General features: G+C 41.5%; 1 protein-coding gene across 1 annotated transcript in view; it reads right to left on the bottom strand.

The window, feature by feature from the left end:
* slc35d1a (solute carrier family 35 member D1a) overlaps positions 1-21936 on the bottom strand; it is a 51001-nt gene that overhangs the window by 14896 nt on the left and 14169 nt on the right. Inside the window, exon 8 of the mRNA XM_059984371.1 lies at positions 9230-9322. Within this exon, the coding sequence (XP_059840354.1) occupies positions 9230-9322 (93 nt within the window). The remainder of the gene's footprint in view (positions 1-9229; positions 9323-21936) is intronic.

Raw genomic sequence — 21936 nt, 5'->3', positions numbered from 1 at the left:
AGAAATGCAGCTGTCCGAATTTGTGATTTGCAAAGTGCTAGTATCCCAGAACAGTCAGTAATTTAGAGAAAAATGATATTGTTTACTCTAAGCAGAAATGAATCGCAAAGGAGAGATTAACCTTCAGTTTTGCAGGGAATTGATGAGATCTCTCCTTTATTATCCTATCATCTGAAATGTGTGCAGCATCACTCTCTTCATTTAAGGGTCAATCTTGGTACATTTGTAATCATTTCTGAGAGGATTTACTTAATATGCGAGAGTATCCATTGGAATTTAGTAAACTGAGATAGTAATGGATATAAAAAGTCCTCACGGGATATTGACAGAAAAGTTTCCTGGTGGCAAAACCTGCAACAGCAGTGGGGGGGGGGGGGGGGAATTGTTTAACAAAGATTCAATTTAAAGGCAGATATGAGGAAATAGCTCCAAATATTCATGATCTTTTCAGTAAAGCACTCTTCCTCAAAGGGTGGATGAAGCATTCTGAAGTAAAAGGTAGCTAGTTACCTGTTAAGTGGGGCTGGATGGCAGTGGTGTCGGAAAATTATGTGGATAGGTGGGAATATGGGAATACAGAATTGACATAATAGTCAAAGCAGCTAACCGTTGTATTACTAGGTTTGATAGCTTAATTTAGGCCCAGCCATTTCTGATTTATTTTCTGTTAACATATTCTTAAAGGAGCAAGAATACGGTTAGATTCAGTTTACGTGCTCCTTCAATTGCAATTGCAAACAACAATTACCAAAGTCAACTTGCTCTTTCAAATAGTAATGTTAAAAGTTTATGTAAAAGTGTTTTAGTATAACACTAACATCAGGAACTTACTGCCATACTTTCACAAAACTGACACTAAATTAGTTATACTAGGAATAGCTTTAACATTTTAAAACCCAAAAATACAATTTAATCATGGATAATGTAGTAAACTCAAAATTTATTGCAATCACTTCGGGCTTTCTGTGGAGGGGTGTCCTTGAAATAAAAAACAACGTCACGGCCTATCTAACCATGGCAATGCCACAGCCTTCAAAATGTTTGTGTGGAGGACTTGTAGGAAAAAAAAGCAAACCCAGGGACTCCATTTTCCAACAATACCAATTAGACAAGTAGAGAATAATTCAGAAAAGAGTGACACAAATAACATACAAGTTCATGTAATTATAAAACAGCTTAAAAGTAACAACTTCCTAAAACAATCCAGAACATCAAAATTTTGACTCCATCCTACATGGTACAGATGGTTAAAAGTTTGGTCGAGTAAAAGTTTTAAGAAATGCAGCGAGGGGAGAAGAATTCTAGAAGTTTGGGGTTCAGACTTCTATTGATGGTGAATCAATACAATTCAGAGAAATTCACATCTTTAAAATTGGTGCTGTGTTAAATATTGTGGGACAGGAGACTATTTTGTTGGTAATGGGGATTGATAGCTGTAGAAGCATGGAAAAAATCTTTTTTAAAGCATTGGAGAAACTGGGAAAATAGATGAAGTCCTTGCAGGAGATAGGGTAGGAGGTCCAGCTAAGAAAGCTACAAGATTCAGTGCACTTGTAATTGGTTGCTAATCTGTCTCCTAACAGAGGTCAAGAAAAGGAAGGAGTCAGATATGGGCCACATGAAAATGACAGCAAATGGGCAGCAAAAGTACTCATCCAAACTTCATTAGATGTTGAAATCAAACCCACATTCACTACTTCTGCTGGCAGTTCATTCCACACACCCACCACCCTAAGTGATGTTGTTCCCCTTCATGATCCCCTTAAAAATGCCACCTTTCACCATTAACCCATGACCTCTAGTTCATGTCGCACCCAACCTCAGTGGAAAAAAGCCTGCTTGCATTTACCCTATCTATACCCTTCATAATTTTGTGTTTTTCTACCAAAACTCCCTTCATTCGCCTATGCTCCAGGGTTTAAAGTCCTAACCTTTCCCAATAACTGAGGTCCAAGTCCTGGTAACATCCTTGTAAATTTTCTCAGAAAATTTAATCATGTCCATCATATTGACATCTTTAATAGGGAGAAAGTAAATCTGATGTAGCAGTATTTCAGTGAAGTAAAGAAAATTACTGTAAAGTGGTATGAGCAAGGAGTTGGCCATAGTAAACTGGAAGGAGATGCTGGCAGGGATGACAGCAGCACAGCAATGGTGTGAGTTTCTGGGAAAAATGAGGAAGGTGCAGGATAGATGCATTCCAAAAGCAAACAAATACTCGAATGGCAAAACAGTACAACCATGGCTGACAAGGGAAGTCAAAGCTAATGTAGGAGCAAAAGAGAGAGCATACAAAGCAAAAATCAGTAGGAAGACATTGGATTGGGAAGCTTATAAAACCCTGCAAAGAACAAATAAAAGAATCATTAGGATGAAAAAGATGAATTATGAAAGCAAGCTAGCAAACAATATCAAAGTGGATAGTAAAAGCTTTTTCAAGTATGTAAAAAATTAGAGGAGACTGGATACAAGACCACTCAAAAATGAGGCAGGAGAAATAATAACAGAGGACAAGGAGATGGCAGGTGAACTAACTAAGTATGTTGTATCAGTCGGTTTCATTGTGGACGACATCAGCAGTGTGTCAGATGTTGAAGGGTGTGAGGGAAGAGAAATGAGTACAGTTACTATTACAAGGGAGAAGGTGCTCAAAAAGCTGAAAGACCCAAGGGTACACAAGTCACCTGGACCTGATGAACTGTAGTTTAGGGTTCTGAAAAAGGTAGCGATAGAGATTGTGAAGGCATTAGTAATGATCTTTCAAAATTACTGGACTCTGGCATGGTGCCAGAGGACTGGAAAATGTAAATGTCATTCCACTTTAAGAAAGGAGGAAAGCAGCAGGAAAGAAATTACAGACCAGTTAGCCTGACTTCAGTGGTTAGGCAGATGTTGAAGTCAATTGTTAAGGATGAGGTTATGGAGTACTTGGTGACACAGGATAGGACAGGACAAAGTCAGCACGATTTCCTTAAGGAAAAATTTTGACAAACCTGTTGGAATTCTTAGAAGAGATTACATAGGATAAAGGGAATGCAGTGGATTTTGTATATTTGGACTTTCAGAAGGTCTTTGACAAGATGCCACATGAGGCTGCTTACCAAGTTAAGAGCCCATGGTATTACAGGAAAGTTACTGACGTGGTTAGAGCATTGGCTGATTGGTTGGAGCAGGCGAGTGGGAATAAAAGGATCCTTTTCCGGTTGACCGCCAGTGACTAGTGGTGTTCTGCAGGGGTCGGTGTCAGGACCGTTCTTTTTAATCAATGATTTAGATGATCGTATAGATGGCTTTGTTGCCAAGTCTGCAGATAATACGAAGATTGGCGAAGGGGCAGGTAGTGTTGAGAAAACAGGTAGGCTGCAGAAGGACTTAGATTAGAGAATGAGCAAGAGAGTGGCAAATGAAATACAACATTGGAAAATGCATGGTCATGCATTTTGGTAGGAGAAATAAGTATGCAGACTATTTTGTTAACAAGGAGAAAAGTCCAAAAATCTGAGATGCAAAGGGACTTGGGAGTCCTTGTGCAGAACACCTTAAAGGTTAACTTGAAGGTGGAGTCAGTGGTGAGGAAGGCAAATGTAATGTTAGCATCCATTTCAAGAGGTCCAGAATCCAAGAGTAGGGATGTGGTGCTGAGGGTTTAACACACTAGTGAGGCCTCACTTCGTCTAATGTGAACAGTTTTGGGCTCCTCATCTAAGAAAAGGTGCACTGGCAATGGAGAGGGCTCAAAGGAGGTTCACAAGGATGATTCGGCAATGAAAGGGTATCATATGAGGAATCTTTGATAGTTCTGGGTCTGTACTTGCTGGAATTTAGAAGGATGATGGGGGGATCTCATTGAAACCTTTCGAATGTTGAAAGGCCTAGACAGAGTAGATGTGAAAAGGATGTTTGCCATGGTGGCGGGGTCTAGGACAAGAGGGCACAGCCTCAAGATAGAGTGGAATCCACTTAAATCAGAGATGCAGAGAAGTTTCTTTAGCCAGAGGGTGGTGAACTTGTGGAATTTATTACCACAAGAAATGGAGGATGCCAGGTAGTTGGATGTATTTAAGGCAGAGCTTGACAGGTTCTTGACTGGATTATGGCATTAAAAGTCACAGGGAGAAAGCCAGGGATTCGGTCTGAGGATGGGAAAACAATGATCAGCCATGATTGAATGGCAGAACAGACTCGATGGGCTAATTCTGCTCCAATGTGTATGGTCTTTCCTGTAGGTAGGTGACCAAAACTGCACACAATGCTCCAAATTAGGCTTGACCAACATGTATTTAACTTCAACACCCCAAGTTCAGCAAATATGCCTTAAATTCTCTCGCTACGCTATCTATCTGTAACACCACTTTCAAGCAATTATGGGTCTGTATTCCCAGATTTCTCTGTTCTACCACTTTTCTCAGTACCTTACCACTCACCATACAAGTCCTGCCTTGGTTTGTCCTCCCAGAATGCAACACCACACTCTTCTCTGCATTTCCATATGCCTGTTCTACTCAGTTTCCTGAATAGGACTTAAACGAAAACTGTCCTAAGTATCCGACAAAATGACAGGCATAACTCTGCAACACAAAATGCTGGAAGAAATGAGCAGGCCAGACAGCATCTATGGAAAAGACTACAGTTGACATTTCGTGCTGAGACCCTTCATCAGGACTGGAGAAAGAGATGTGGAGTCAGTAAGAAAGAAGGGGGGAGGGAAGGAAGAACCACAAGGTCAGAGGTGAAAATGGGAGGGGTGATGTAAAGAGCTGGGAAGTTGAATGGTGAAAGAGATACTAAAGAGATACAAGGTTGGAGAAGGTGGCTATCTGATAGTGGGAATGGTGAAGCTGGGTTGGGGGGGGGGGGGCATTACTAGAAGTTCAAGAAATTGATGTTCGTGCCATCAGGTTGGAGGCCACCCAGACGGAATACAAGGTGTTGCTCCATCAACCTGAGTGTGGTCTCATCATGACAGTAGAGGCGGTCATGGACTGAGATGTCAGAATGGGAATGGGAAATGGAATTAAAATGGGTGGCCACTGGGAGAACCTGCTTTTTGTGGTGAACAGAGCTTAGGTGCTAGGTGAAGCTGTCTCCCAATCTGTGTCTCATCTCACCGACATACAAGAGACCACACTGGGAGTACTAGATCAAGTAGATGACCCCAAAAGATTCACTGATGAAGTGTCACCTCACCTGGAAGGACAGTTTGGGGCCCTGAAAGATAATGAGGAAGGAGGTGTAGGGGAAGGTGTAGCACTTGTTCCGCTTGCAAGGATAATTACCAAGAAGGAGATCAGTGAGGAACGAACGACCAAGGGAGTCATGTAAGGTGCAATCCCTGTGGAAAGCAGAAAGCAGGGGTGTGACAAGATTTGCTTGGAGGTGAAATCTCACTGGAAATGTCAGAAGTTATGGAGAATTATGTGCTGCACGCAGAGATTGGTGGTGCAGTAGGTGAGGACAAGAGGAACCCTATCCCATCTGGGGTTGAGGGAGGATTGGGTGAGGGCAAATGTGCATGAAATGGAAGAGATGCAGTTGAGGGCAGCATTGATGGAGGAGGAAGGGAAGCCCCTTTCTTTGAAGGAAGATGACATCTCCTTAGTTCTAGAATGAAAACCCTCATCCAGAGAGTACATGCTGTGGACACGGAGGAATGGAGAGAAGGGGATGGCATTTTTGCAAGTCACAGGGTGGGAAGAAGTACACTGCAGTCCAGGTAGTTGAGAGTGTCAGTGGGTTTATAATAGACATCAGTAGATAAATTGTCTCCAGAGACAGAGACTGAGGAAGGGGAGGGAGGTATTAGAAATGGACCAGGTAAATTTGAGGGCAGGGTGGAAGTTGGAGATAAAGCTGATAAAGTCGACGAGCTCAGCATGGGCAGGAAGCAGCACCAATGCAGTTGTCGATACAGCACAAGGAAAGTGGGGAGTGATACTGGTGTATGACTACACCTTTTGTTTGGAAGAAGTGGAAGGAGTCAAAGGAGAAATTATTAAGAGCGAGGCCAAGTTCCACCAGACGGAAGAGAGTGGTAGTGGAGGGGAACTACTGGGTCTGGTGTCCATAAAGAAACAAAGAGCTTTGAGACTTCCTGGTGGGGGAAATGGAGATTTATAGGAACTGAACATCCTATTATCGAGGCTAGGGAACTTGAAGTCATTGAAAAGATCAAAAGTGTGTAAAATGTCATGGACATAGGTAGGAAGGGACTGAACCAGGGGGGGATAAAACTGAGTCAAGGTATGCAGGTACAAGATCAGTGGAGCAGGCACAAGTAGAAACAATTAGGTCTACCTGGACGGGCATACTTGTGGATCTTGGGTAGGAGATAGAAACAGGAGGTGCAGGATGAGGGAACTAGGCGGTTTGTGGCAGTGAATGAGAGATCCCCAGAGTTGACAACGTCAGTGAAAGTGTGGGAGACAGTGGCCTAGTGCTCCTTAGTGGGGTCCAGTTCAAGGTGCAAGTAAGAGATGTTGCCAGGCCTTAGCAAGGTAGACTATTACAGCATCCACATGGAAATCTGCAGATGCTGGAAATTCAAGCCACACACACAAAATGCTGGCAGAACATAGCAGGCCAGGCACCAATACATAGAATGCCGCACCAGGAGCACGGAACGCAGTATATCACATCAGCCAACTCACAGGTGAAGTGTCGCCTCACCTGGAAGGACTGAGTTTCCCACCACCAAGCACATCTTCCCCCCCCCCCCTACTTTCCGCAGGGATTGCTCCCTACATGACTCCCTTGTCTATTCATCCCCCCCATCCCTTCCCACTGATCTGCCTCCTGGCACTTATCTTTGTAAGTGGAACAAGTGTTACACCTGCCCTTACACTTCCACCCTCACCACCATTCAGGGCCCCAGACAGTCCTTCCAGGTGAGGTAACAATTCACCTGTGAGTCAGCTGGAGTGATATACTGCGTTTGGTGTGGCCTTCTATATATTGGTGAGACGCGATGCAGACTGGGAAACCATTTCGCTGAACATTTATGCTCTGTCCGCCAGAGAAAGCAGGATCTCCCAGTGGACGCACATTTTAATTCCACGTCCCATTCCCATTCTTATATGTCTATCCATGGCCTCCTCTACTGTCAAGATGAAGCCACACTCAGGTTGGAGGAACAACACCTTATATTCCATCTGGGTAGCCTTCAACCTGATGGCATCAACACTGATTTCTCTACCTTCCGTTAATGCCTCTCCTCCCCTTCTTACCCCATCCCTTATTTATTTAACCTTTCTCCCTAGGCCTCCCGTCCCATGATCCTTTCCCTTCTCCAGCTGTGTATCCCCTGTACCAATCAACTTTCAAGCTCCTGGCTTCATCCCTCCCCCTCCTGTCTTCTCCCTATCATTTCGGATTTCCCCCTCCCCCTCTCACATCTCTTACTATCTCTTCTTTCAGTTGGTCCTGACAAAGGGTCTCGGCCTGAAACGTCCACTGTACTTCTTACTACAGATGCTGCTTGCCTGCTGCGTTCTACTAGCATTTTGTGTGTGTTGCTATTACAGCATCCCCTCATCTGCGGGTTGATGGTGAGGTTAGGATTAGAGTGGAGAGTGGAGAGCTGTGTGTTTGGATTTCTGAAGATGCAGTGCAAACAGAAGACCAGAGTGGGTGTCCAGGAAGTGGGGCGGAACAAGGAGAGTACTAGGAAAACAAATTGAATAGACAGCTACTTAATGAGAACAGGGAGCACAAAAGCTACATTTCATAAAACAAGCTTGTAGAAGGGATCAGTGTGGGAGTATCTGGAGATGATTCAAGTTTGGGGATAGGGGTTGGTGGGAGAGTGAACATCCAAGTTTGATTTTGTACCATGGGAAAAGTAGCAAAGCTGCTGGCCATATGGTTTTAATCCTTAAAATTAAGATTTAAGATTAGCTTTGTGTCGAAACATATAGTGAAACAAAGAACACATGTGTTCTTTGTTTCAATGACCAACAGTCTGAATGTGTTCTGGGCTTAGTCCACGAGTGTCACCGTGCTTCCAGCACCAATGTAGCAAACCCACAATTTACTAACCCTAACCCGTACATCTTTGGAATGTGGGAGAAAACCGGAGCACTGGAATAAATCCATGTGGTCATGGGGAAAACATACAAACTCCTTATAAACTGCAGAACAAATGAACCTGGGCTGCTGGTACTGTAAGAGTTGTGCTAACCGTATGTCACCTAATGAAACTCTTGTGGCCAAAAACTTTAATTTTGTTACACTAGCTGGAGGAAAGGATTAAAAAAAGCGAGAAAAGAAGCATTTGTAATACAGGAAAGAAGCCAAGCATTATAGACTGATCCTGCAATATTGAACAACATTTGGTAAACAATGCTAATGTTCATTAATGCTTTTCAATGCCCTACAAGATCTGCAGGAGAATCCTGTTTTGAGTTTGGTTTCTCTGTAGCAGGAAGAAATCCACACCCATGTTGAGTTGCTTCAGTAGAAACATTTGAAAGCTAGACCCAACCATGTGACCATTTAAAAATATACCAACATTAGTAACATAGTATGCTAACTTAGATACAAGCTGTGACAGTACATGTAAGATGAGACAGAACTGTCCATCTTGCGTTAGGATGGGGTGATGATACAGGATTTGTATTGAGTGAGGTGATTCATGTCCAGAGATATTCTTGGTCACTTACAGCTCATTCCAATGGTTTATTTCCATCTTCCACTGCTTTCAGCTAACAATTTGTATATTTATGGACTGAGACGTCCCTTTTGGTCATTGGATAATTGATTAAGAGCACTTTTTCATTTTGGACAATTTATAACATTAAGCACTTTTCTGCTCACGTGGACATCCCAACCTGTAAACTACAATGGCTTGCTTCCAATAATGAACCACTGCACTCAGCACAAGCAATGTGTCTGTTGAGATCTTAAATTCTACCCAACAAATAGTACTCAGGAGCACACAATATAGCATTTGGGTGTCCTTGACGGGTACACTATTAATAGCAGTATCAGGTATTTTTGTGCAATGATGAGTTTTACAACAAGGTGCATAATTTTAAGTATTTGCTCTGGGAACTACAACACAGTGATGTGGCTAGCTAGTGTGGAAAGTGGGTTAAAGAGGAAGAATGCACAGGAGGTGGGGACAGACTAATGGGAAATAATGTCTATTTTGACATGTGCAGAAGGAACATTGATGAGAAATTAAACAGTAATGTTCTGAAAAATGGCATAAATAATGCAATAAAAGGCTTACCTTCTGCAGATCTCCTGTAACATATGCAATGACCACAGAAGGCAAAATCATAAAGAGGGCATTGTAATAAAGTAGTCCATACTTTCCCATTTCCTACAAAGGAATGATACGACAGTAAGAATAAACAGATCTGGGTGGTCTAGAAGGAATGCAGAACAGAAACAGATCCTTCAGCCCATAATATCCACACTGACCACAATGCCAATAACTAATCACATCTGCTTCTACCACCTTCCCTGTAAAACCATTATTTCACTGCTCCTTTATTCAAAGACAAGGATAAACCAGGAAATTCCAACCTTAATTAGTAGTAAGAAAACAGAAGACTCTTAGGGCCAGGATTTACTCAGATTCTGAAAAGCACAAACACATTACAGATAGTTGGCATGGCTTTACATTACAGACATCGAGTCTCACAAATCTGTTTGTTCTTTTTTTGAGGTGATGACGAAGATGATTATTGGGCGTACGGCAGTGGATATTGCCTATATGGACCACTAAAGCATTTGGCAAGGTGCTCATGGTAGTCTGGTCCAGAAAATTAAATCACATGGAATCTGCAATGAAATGGTAAATAGGAAATCCTGTATCTTGGTCATAATATGAGAGTTGTGGTAACTCAAGAGTGTTCAGGTGTGCAGTCAAACCCTGACAAGGGAGATCTTTGAAATAAGACTGCCAGAGCCACTCCCGCTCACTTCAGAAGAGAAAAGTGATCCAAGCACACACACCAACTAAGGGACAATTGCTTTTCAAACTTCAAAGTATCATTGGTCATCAGCTTATAGTTTCTATTGATTTTTAAACACCTCTGTTGTGAATGTCAACTGTTAGATTTAAGACAATCTGCACATGGCCGAACAATGTGTCATGCTGTTTTCCTGGTAACTGTTGTTGCAATAGGTTTTATTGTGACATTACTGTGATGCAACAGGATTCAAGCTCAGCCTGATGTGTGGGAGAAGTAAAAGTAGAGCAGGAAAATTCTACCAAAAGATGAAAAAGTAAAAGTTACGCAAGACAGCAACTCAACCCAATCTAGTCACATAGGGCAAGGTAGGAGAACTCTACATTTACAACATAGAATTGTACAGCACATTACAGGCCCTTCGGCCCACAATGTTGTGCCGACCCTCAAACCCTGCCTCCCATATAACCCTCCACCTTATATTCCTCCATATACGTGTCTAGTAGTCTCTTAAACTTCACTAGTGTATCTGCCTCCACCACTGACTCAGGCAGTCCATTCCACGCACCAACCACTCTGAGTGAAAAACCTTCCTCTAATATCCTCCTTGAACTTCCCTCCCCTTACCTTAAAGCCATGTCCTCTTGTACTGAGCAGTGGTGCCCTGGGGAAGAGGCACTGGCTGTCCACTCTGTCTATTCTTCTTAATATCTTATACACCTCTATCATGTCTCCTCTCATCATCCTCCTCTCCAAAGAGTAAAGCCCTAGCTCCCTTAATCTCTGATCATAATCCATACTCTCTAAACCAGGCAGCATCCTGGTAAATCTCCTCTGTACCCTTTTTGTTCTTGCGAGTAAGGAACTCAAACATACAGTTTGCCATTTGGTCAATATCTGTAACTGCTAGCCAATTCTGTACAAAAATTTAATGTCTCTAACAGAACTCAGAACAGTTTGGTGAAAGGGCCCATGCTGTTCTCCATGTGCAAAAGTAAAATAAAGTTTAAGTCCTAAGCGCACATGTTCTGATTCCAGTTACTTTTATTATTGGTGATGACAGATATTTAGAGGTTCCATTGAGATGGCTAAACCTTGGTTTTGTTATACGACAGAAAGGAATTCAGCCCTGGTAGCTGATCAGTCCCAAACCCAAGACCACTCATTTGTGAGAAAGGGACAGTTTGCTATTAGAATGCACATTTCCTCCTGTGAGTAGTCAGGGTACACCAAACACCTTAGTCGCCAACACAGGAAAGCTGCGGTCTTTAAAAGAAATAAAAATGGGGAGCCCTGATCGAAATTGCCCTGGACCAGGTTGGGTACTGCAGGAAGCATAGGAAAACATTATCCTGGTCTAGGTCACATTCCATGTTCTCCCCTAGCACATATTAATCCACCAAACTAGTTTTCTCCTGTATCTGTTCCCATTCCCTCCCTACCCTTGGTTCTATCAGTCCATCATCCCTTCCCTATCTGGTTTCCCCTATCACTTGCTACCCACCCACCCAACAGCAAGTTAATGGCAAAATCTTTGCTCTTCCCTTCAGTCTTGATGCAGGGTTAAACCCAAAACATTCCACATCCCTTGCCTCCGTTGATGCTGCTAAACCCATCAAAAATCTTCTAGCAATTTTTTGTTCCAGATTCCATCATCTGCATTCTCTTTTGCCTTTAAGCAGGATACTTTCAAACCAGAAAGCCATCTTTCTGTTTACTTGCAATTGCTAAACAATGGAAAGTTTCATTGACAGTAATATCAAGCAGCATTTATTCCTCAAGATCCTCAGCTCACCAATTATGGATTTGGCATTCTGCCAGGATCACTCCACTCTATTCCTTGGACCCTGATCCAAACGTCCAACAAAAAGCTGAATTCCAGCTCTGGCAAGAGTGCCACTTTTCCTTGTTCCCTCTAATTTACTTACTTTAAAACTGCAGTGTGGACCAACCATTGCACTGAGTAGTAATTTGATACATGGCCTGCATTCCCTTAAAATTTTTTTTGTAATAAGCATACTATGAATATTGAGAATTAAAATGAAAAATCACTTCTCATTTTATTTAATTGAACTGTATAATGAAATAGAACAATTTATTGTTACAATTTGTAACAGTGTTGCAACTTGAAATACTGACAATGTAAATACGTTGAAGCACAAATCTTTCCAAGATTGTATAACATTTATTATTTTAATAGTTTATGGATTCATTCATTAATGTTATTTCAGGGTATTTCACAATTATATGAATAGATTTCAAAATTATATCATACAAAAGAAAATTCCAGCTGTGCAGCAACAAAGGCTATGTCTGCGGGAGCCTTTCAGTTACTGCATGACACTCACTCATGTAGTTTACAGGGAACAGTGGCCTCCTCTCATGAAGGAAACACTTGACCAAGAGCGGCATTAAGCTCATATAAAACCGAAATTAAACGTCAAAGGAAAAATACACTCCAGATGTTTGGAATAAATTGCACCAAAGAAGATGTAATGGTGGATAGAGGTCAATTGTCCCAGCTTGAGGGCATTACTGAAGTAGTTTCTCACAGGAGTATCCTAAGCCTAACCATCTTCGGCTGCTTCATTAATCTTTCTTCCATCACAAGGTTAAAAATGGAAACGTTACTGATGACTGCACCATCTTAGTTCAACTTGCAGCACCTCAACAAATGAGCCACTCTATACTTGCATGCAGGAAAACAACATTCCAACACAGGCAGATAAATAATGATTCAGCCACATAACTGCCAGGCAATGTCCATGTCTAATTTAAATGGCCTGAACACCCACTCTGAACATCCACTCTGAACATTCAACTGTTCAGGAATCTCCAAGCCCTATTTATTAACATTGTGGGACTCCCCATTAACAAAAAACTCCAACTGGACCAGCCTCAGATTCTATAGCTACAGGCCAGACTACCACAAGTAACACGTCAGCCCAAAGCCTTTACACCATTTACAAGTCACAAATTAAGATAATAATGTTACACTTTCTAATAGGGAAATGAGTGAGCTGGATTCAAAATTAGTTTGTTGATACAAAGCAGAAGATGGTTGAAGGCAGATTTGCTAACTGGAGGCCTGTCACCAGTAGGGTGCCCCAGGGATCAGTGTTGAAACCTATATTAACCATTATATGTAAATGATTTTATATGAATGTAAATGGCATGAATAGCAAGTCTGATGATGACACTGAATTAGACATACCTTAATCATTTAGTGAAATGAAATGATAAACAGCAAATTAATTTCAACTTGGATAGTCTCGGGCATTTTTGACATTCTAATCAGGGTAGGACGTATGGTAGGGCACTGACACATGTTGAGAAACAGAGTATATGCAGAGTTCACGGAAAGCAGTTGTTCGAGAAGACAGGGTGGTGAAGGCGTTGTTCAGCATTCTGGCCTTTATCACTCAGAGCATCAAGTCTGAGTTGGGACATTATATTGCAGCTACACAAATCTTTGGTGAGGTGTCACTTGGAGTACTGTGCACAGTATTGGTCACCCGTTATTGGAAAGGCATCGTCTAACTGGAGATGATGTGGAAGAGATTTACAAGAATACTGCCTGGACCGTAGAGCCCAGTAAAAGGGAAAGGGAGATCATAATGCAGCACAGGAGCAAGGGGTGATCACATGAAGTTTACAAAACCATGCGAAATATGGATAAGGAAGATGGCCATAATTTTCCCCCAGCATTGTGGAGGCCAAAATTAGAAGACTCAGATACAAGATAAGTGGGGAGAACTTTAAAAAGGGACCGGAAGGGTAACTTCTTTACACAGCCAATAGTGAGGGCCTGGAAAGAGCTGCAAGAGTGTGTGATCAAGGTAGGTACAAATGCAACAAAAGAGGCATTTGATCAGGTACAAGGAGGGGAAGCATTTGGAAGGTTATGGCCCTGAATCAAGGCAACTGGGACTGGAAGGAAGGGTGTTGTAGTCAGCAAGGGCCACTTGGCTTGACGAGCCCGTTTCCATGCTTTGTTCTAGGATCCAGCTGAAGTAAGTAAAATAGTTAGCATAAATCTCCAGACAGAAAGTTACTGCAGCCTGGACAAGTTTGTCATAGGGCTTGCTTGAAATAAATCAATATATCAGTTAAAATATATATGAAGCAGAGAAATACAAGAATACTGGGAAAGTGCAGGACAATACTTATATGATTAATAAAAGGCACAATATACTTAAAAAGAAAATTTAACTCATTTAATTTTATGGATTCTTTCAGAAGATTACCTATTGCTCTACGTTCTCAACACACTTGTTCTTGTGACACTGGTACAACTTCTACCACATGCCTTGAAAGAAAATCAAAAACCTCCAAAAAACAAAACTCTTAGGTGGTGTCATCCATTAAAGCAACACTGTTTTTGTATTCATAATTACATTAACTAATCTACAAAATTACAGTGGGCTATGTCTGCCCTTCAAGTATCCTTCATAATAACCTAACGTTTGAAATAACTACCTTTTTTAACAGGTTAATTATACGGTGTGGGTTGATAAATAAGCATTTAAAATACAAGTTTGCCTTTTTTAAAATTCCCCACTTTGCTCAAGTTTTAATTGCATTTGGACAAGCCTTTCTGAATAACCTTTATTAGGTACTCAATTGGAAACCAAGGTATATGATTTAGTGGCCATTACAGAAACCTGGTTGCAAGGTGGAGATGACTGGGAATTAAATATCCAAGGGTATCAGGCAATACGGAAAGATAGGCAGGAAGGCAGAGGAGTTGGGGTGGCGTCCTTAATTAAGGATGAGATGAGGGCGATTGTGAGAGACGATACAAGATCTATGGAGCAGAATGCTGGGTCCATCTGGGTAGAGATTAAGAATAGTAAAGGGAAAATAAAAATCACTGGTGGAAGTTGTCTATAGGCCACCTAATAAAAATATTGCAGTGGCAGAGACAATTAATCAAGAAATAACTGACACTTGTAAGAACGGAACGGCAGTTGTCATGGGGGATTTTAACTTCCACACAGATTGGGTGAATCAGGTTGGTCAAGGAAGCCTTGAGGAGGACTTCATAGAATGCATCCGCAATGGCTTGCTTGAGCATCATGTTAGTGAACCTACAAGGGAAAATGCTATCATAGATCTAGTCCTGTGCAATGAGACAGGTAAGATTAACGATCTTGTAGTTAGGGATCCTCTTGAAAAGAGTGATCATAGTATGATTGAATTTCGCATACAGATTAAGGATGAAATAGTTAGATCTAAAACTAGTGTATTTTGCTTCAACAAAGGAGACTACAACAGGATGAGGGAGGAGTTGGCTAATGTGGATTGGGAGCACAGGTTATTTGGCAGGACTGTTGAGGAACAGTGGAATACTTCCAAAGAGAATTTTCACAGTGTTCAACAAAAGTATATTCCAGTCACAAGTAAGGACAGTAAGTGTGGGGAGAGCCAGCCTTGGATAACTATGGAAATGAAAGATAGTATCAAATTAAAAGCTCATGTGTACAAAGTCGCAAAGATTCGTGGGAGACTAGAGGATTGGAAAAACTTTAAAAAGCAACAAAGAACAACTAAACAAGAAATAAGGAAAGGGAAGATAGAGCATGAAAGGAAATGAGCACAAAATATAAAAACAGATAGCATAAGTTTTTATAAATATATAAAGCGGAAGAGGGTGGTTAAAGTCAACGTGGGTCCCTTGGAAGATGATAAGGGGAAATTTGAATTTGGGTGATAAGGAAATGGCTGAGGCATAGAACGACTATTTTGTGTCAGTCTTCACAGTGGAGGATATGTCTAATGTGCCAAAGAATAATGTTATGGACGAAATGGAAGGTGAGGACCTCAATAAAATCATTGTCACTAAAGAGATAGTGATGAGCAAACTAGAGGGCCTGAAGGTAGATAAGTCCCCTGGTCTTGATGGGCTGCATCCCAGGGTGCTGAGGGAACTGGCGGAGGTTATAGTAGATGTGATGATAATCATTTACTAAAATTCTCTAGACTCTGGGCAGGTCCCAGCAGATTGAAGACTGCAAATGTCATGCCACTTTTTAGAAAGGATGTAGGCAAAAGATAGGCAACTATAGGCCAGTTAGCTTAACATCTGTAGTCAGGAAAATGCTTGAAGCTGTCATTAAGGAAGAAATAGTGAAACATTTAAGAAGGAATGGTTCCATTAGACAGATGGAGCATGGATTCAGAAAGGGCAGGTCTTGTTTGACAAATTTACAGGAGTTCTTTGAGGACATAATGAGTGCAGTGGATAGAGGGGAACAGGTGGATGTCATAGACTGAGATTTCCAGAAGGTGTTCGATAAGGTGCTGCACAAGAGACTTACAAATAAGATACGGTTGCATGGAGTCAGAGGAAGTGTACTGGCATGGATAATGGATTGTTTAACCAATAGAAGGCAGAGAATCAGTATAAATGGGTGTTTCTCCAGTTGGCAGTCAGAGGTGAATAGGGTGCCACAGGAGTCAGTGCTGTAAATCTTGGCAAAATTTACTTATGACACTAAACTGAGTGGAAAAGCAAATTGTACAGAGGATATGGAGAGTCTGCCCAGGGATATAGATAGGTTAAGTGAGTGGGCCAAGATCTGGCAGATGGAATACGTTAGTAAATGCAATCATCCACTTTGGAAGGAATAATAGAAGAGCAGATTATTATTTAAATGGTGAAAGATTGCAGCATGCTGTTGTGCAGAGGGACTTGGGAGTGCTTGTGCATGAATCACAAAAAGCTGGCTTGGAGGTACAACAGGTTATTAAGAAGGCAAAGTGAATGTTGGCCTTCATTGCTAGGGGGATTGAATTCAAGAGCAGGGAGGTCATACTGCAACTATACAGGGTACTGGTGAGGCCACACCTAGAGTACTGTGTGCAGTTCTGGTCTCCATACTTGAGGAAGGATATACTAGCTTTGGAGGCAGTGCAGAGGATGTTCACCAGACACCAGGGATGAAGGGGTTAACTTATGAAGAGAGATTGAGTCGCCTGGGACTATACTCTCTGGAATTCAGTAGAATGAGAGGGGATCTTAAAGAAACATACAAACTTTTGAAAGAGATAGATAAGATAGAAGTACGAAAGTTGTTTCCATTAGTAGGTGAGACTAGAACTAGGGGACATTGCCTCAAGGTTCAGGGGAGAAGATTTAGGACAGAAATGAGGAGAAACTGTTTTTCCCCAGAGAGTGGTGAATCTGTAGAATTCTCCGCCCAGGGAAGCAGTTGAGGCTTCATCACTAAATATATTTAAGATACAGTTAGGTAGATTTTTACATAGTATGGAAATTAAGGGTTATGGGGAAAATGCAGGTAGATGGAGCTGATTTTACAGAAAGATCAGCCATGATCTTATTGAATGGTGGGACAGGCTCAATGGACCTACTCCTGCTCCTATTTCTTGTGTTCTTGTAAGTGTTACCACCATTTTTTGTTTATTTCAAAAAGAACGCAAAACGCTCATGACCAAAAAGGTTAATACTGTCCTGCATACATTACTTTGACTAACTACATTAAACGTCTATGCATAAAATACAATATTAACCTTAGAAAATATGGTGTAATGCATAGTATTTCAAGTCTGACTACAACTGGTAAATTCATAAACTTCAATGCAGCAAATGGAGCAGGCTAGGCATGAATTTTCTAATAAAAAACCCTTCTTTATTTTATACAAACCATTGGGTCAGAATAAGCATGGCTGAAAACTGCAGACAATAGTCAATATGACAGAGAAGCAAAACCACCATGAAGCAGCTCTTAAGAGGGAATAATACCAGTGAGAACAAGTGCAATGAGTTATTACAATGGGAATTGTGTTGTCATAGCTGTTCTTCCCTTGAAAGCTGGGGCCATTACTCAAATCAGGCTAAAATTCAAAATACAGTCAGCAAAATCATTACCAGCGGAAGAAGTCAGCTACTATGACTGAGAATATGGCCCATATTTGTGTAATCCATTACCCAAAATAAGGACAAGCACATCTCTAAACCAATGCTCAAATTTCCCATCCAATATATTCTACCTTACATGCTTCTCAATGGAACAGATGGCCAATGATAAAAGGGGAGCAATGTTTTAAAGGCAGTCGCAACATAAATGTGCAGCAAGGCGGACACCTAGTTATCATCACTGCTTCCTGTTAGCATCACTTCAAAAAAGGAGTAATGAGAGACAAGGAAGAGTTCCCATGGAGTGTTAGAATATCAGAAGAAAGCAAATAAGAGAGAAACACAGAGGTTGTCCACAACTGAGAACTCATCTACAACCCAATGAAGAAACTTAGTATCAATGTCTTTGTTTTCAACAGTATACTGGGGTTTTTATCAAAGCTACATTTCATTATCTGCATGGACTTAACTGCAGCTCCGCAGATCTTTTAAAAAGTAATTTTTTTACGTGACTGTGAACCTCAATTCACCTCAATGAGATTATTATTTTCTATATAGTCAAAGCAGTTATAACCATCAGGCTATTTAAAATATACTTTCTGAAACAATTTAAATGACGAAATCCAAGGTTAATTGCCAAGGTTATTGTGGGAGGAGAAACCGGCATGAGGGCAAGGGTTTTGTTTAAGTTTATACTTGAATATTTATATCTGAAAGGGTGGTGGCAAGTTGGTGCCTTGTTGTAGGCAGTTAAAACAAAACTTCCAAATATACTTTGTCTGAACTACTCTCAATCTGCAGTCTGTAATCTCCCTTCAACTTATTTTTTAATTGACTTAACTAGCAATTTCATGATTTTCTGAAGAACTCAGCAGACTTAACTCACAAGCATACAGGTACAGCATCTTAAAGAGAGGGAGGAAGGGCAGACTCCCAGTCAGATTAAAACAGTGAGGCGTGAAACTTCCTCTACTCAACATCTTGTTAGCAAATACACAGTCACTGGAGAAGATTAAAGATCCAAAGGCAAGATTGCTGTATCAAAGGGAAATGAGGGAGAGCTGCATTCTCTATTTCAGAGACATGGCTCACTCCGGACAAGATAGATTTGTTGGTAAGATTAAAGAGCTTCTTGATACACAGGATGGACTGGATTGTTCACTCGGAGAAGGTAAAATATGAGGGTCTGTGCTTCATGATAAACTCTTCATTGTTTTCTTGTTCCCCCAATCTGGAACACAACAATTAAGTTCCATCCGTTCTACTTCCCAAAAGGGGTCTCCTCCATGACCCTGACCACAGTTTACATACCGCCAAAAGCAGCTGTTGATCAGGCACTCGAAGTATTGATCAACAAACAATGCCTACCATGACACCTTTCAAATCATTGTAGAACTTCAATCAGGCTTTTTTGTAGAAACTTCTGCCTAATACTCCAACATATTATCTGCAGCACCAGGAAGTCCCAACACACTCAACCATTGTGATACTACAATTAGGAATGCCTACCATTCCTTGCCCAGACCACATTTCTGGAAATCTGATCATTTAGCTCCCCTCCTCCTGCCTCCATACAGGCAGAGGCTCCAGATGTAAGGACAACCGAGGTGATCAGAGGTGTGGCTATGGTATTTCTTCCAGTTGGTAGAGTGGGCCACGTTCAAGTACTCAGAGGATCTGAACAAAAACATCACAGTCATCACGGACCTTACAAAAACAGTCATAGACAGGTTTGTCGCCACAAATTCATTCAGTCTTCTCCAACGAGAAGCCTTGGATGAACACACGACCTGCAACCTGCAGACAGCCTGATCAGTGGCATTCAGGACTGGCAACCAAGTAAAATACAAGAGGTCCAGTAACAACCTCTGGAAAACCATCACTTGTGAAATGCCAATTCTGAACCAAACTTGAATCATTAAGGGATGTTCAACAGCTGTGGCAGAGTTTGAATGTGTTCACCTCCTAAAAAGTGAAACCAAGTGACAGAGACAAGGCTCAACTCCCAGATGAATTCAGTGCCTTTTTTGCTCACCTCAACCATCAAATCACGAGGCAACTTTACAAACTCCCACAGACCCTGATAACCGTGATTTCAGTCTCTGAGGCCGATGTGAGGGCATCCTAAAAGGAAGGTGAACCAATGGAAAGCATCCAGCCAGACGGGGTACCTGGCTGAGAACTAATGACTTACACTGATCAACTGGCTGGAATGTTCACTGATAGCCATAACTTCTTGTTTTGACAGTCTGAGGTATCCACCTGCTTCAAGCAGGCTTCAATCACACCTGTGCCTATGAAGTACATGATAGCCTGTCTAAACGATAATCATTCAGTAGCACCTACATCTGCGGTAACAAAGTGCTTTGACAGGTTGGTGATGAGACGTATCAACTCCTGCCCAATAAGAGACTTGCAGCTGTTCCATTTTGCCTACCCTCATAACAGGTTAACAGCAGACTATCTTATTAGTTCTTTACTCAACCCTGGAACATCTGGACAGCAAAGATGCATACATCAGGATTCTCTTTATTGACTATAGCTTGGCATTCAATACTATCATCCCCTCAAAATTGATCAATACGCTTCAAGAGCTAGGCCTCAATACATTCTTGTGCAACTGGATCCTCGATTTCTTCACTTACAGACCCCAGTAATTTCAGATTGGTAGCATCTCCTCCACAATCTCCATCAGCACAGGTGCACCACAAGGCTGTGTGCTTAGCCCCCTGCTCTACATGCTTTATACTTATGGCTGTGAGGCTATAGTACAGCTCCAATGCCATATTTCTGCTTGCTGATGATATCACTATTGTTGGCCACATCAATGGTGGTGATGAATCAGCATATAGAAGGGAGATTGAAAGTCTGGCTGCATGGGTGCCACAACAACAACCTTTCAATCAACATCAGCAACACCAAGGAGTTGATTATTGACTTTAGGAGGAGGAATCTGAATGTCCATAAGCCAGTTCTCATCAGGGGATCAGAGGTGGAAAGGAAAGAGACTTTGACTTTGTTAATCAACTAGACACCCCATAGCTTGAACATCCATTTCTAATTCAATTTAAAAGAATTCTCTAATAAACTTATGGAAAATGCGGGGCACTTGCTAAAAATATTTTTAAGGCAATGTGTCGGCAATTGTCACCATTGTCTCTGAACTGCAAAGAATTTCACCCTGGGAGGTACAAGGGAACAAGTGCAAATAAAAAGTGCATGGTTGGATGAACGCTGACTCACTGATTAGTGAGAGATTGCTAATATATCCAGCTGTGCCACTACTCCAAGCAATAATAATGCAGAAGCTTATTAGAAAAGCTGTGCAGCTAGTTCATGGAGGAAGCGAGCTTTACTTTTAACAAAGCCATTTAATTTATTGCAATTCCACAGCTAGACCTCAACAATGTGTATGGCCTGAACATCTGGTACCATCTGTTCAATGCTTTTCACCAATTTACTAGCTGTTGGTGACAGGAAGGGAACAGAAGCTCCATTTTCATATTCACTGTTACCTGACCTGCTGAAACTGGCATTTGTTGTACCAGCTTTACTGTGTAACATCCATTCTAGGTCGAGTTACAACGGAAGTTGATTGATTTCACAATACTCTCTCTCCTCCTCCCACCCCCCCCCCCCCCCCACCCACCACAGATCCCTCCTGACACACACTTCCAGGATTTGCAGTTGATGTTTTAGACCTTCAATACTCATAAGAAAGTGGCTTTCTTTTATGGTGCTTATATACCAAAACACATTGCCCAATGTCTCGCTCCCAAAAAGGCAGCTTACATCACATGAAATCAAAACTACCACCTATGATCCTTGCACAGAACCATTTCCCCCCTCACCTGATCTTAACTCTGATCTGCTTGGTCATATTATTTTGATATTGAAGAGGTGAATTAGAGGCATATTCTTTTAACTTTCCTGCTGAGAAACATACCTGCCACAACGTTAGTAGCACCAACTCCAGAAGAAATTGAAATGCATCCACTATGCAGCAGATCGCAGCACAGTGAGGGGCATGATTTATGCAATCACTATGTTTATACACACACAAAATTCTGAGATACAATCCTAAAAGACAATCTTACCATATCTGGTGAGTGGTGAGGGGGTGGGTAGACAAATCATCAC

This window comes from Hypanus sabinus, chromosome 11, assembly GCF_030144855.1.
Source record: "Hypanus sabinus isolate sHypSab1 chromosome 11, sHypSab1.hap1, whole genome shotgun sequence".
NCBI classification, from domain to species: domain Eukaryota; kingdom Metazoa; phylum Chordata; class Chondrichthyes; order Myliobatiformes; family Dasyatidae; genus Hypanus; species Hypanus sabinus.
This window is presented reverse-complemented; position numbering and strand designations above follow the sequence as displayed.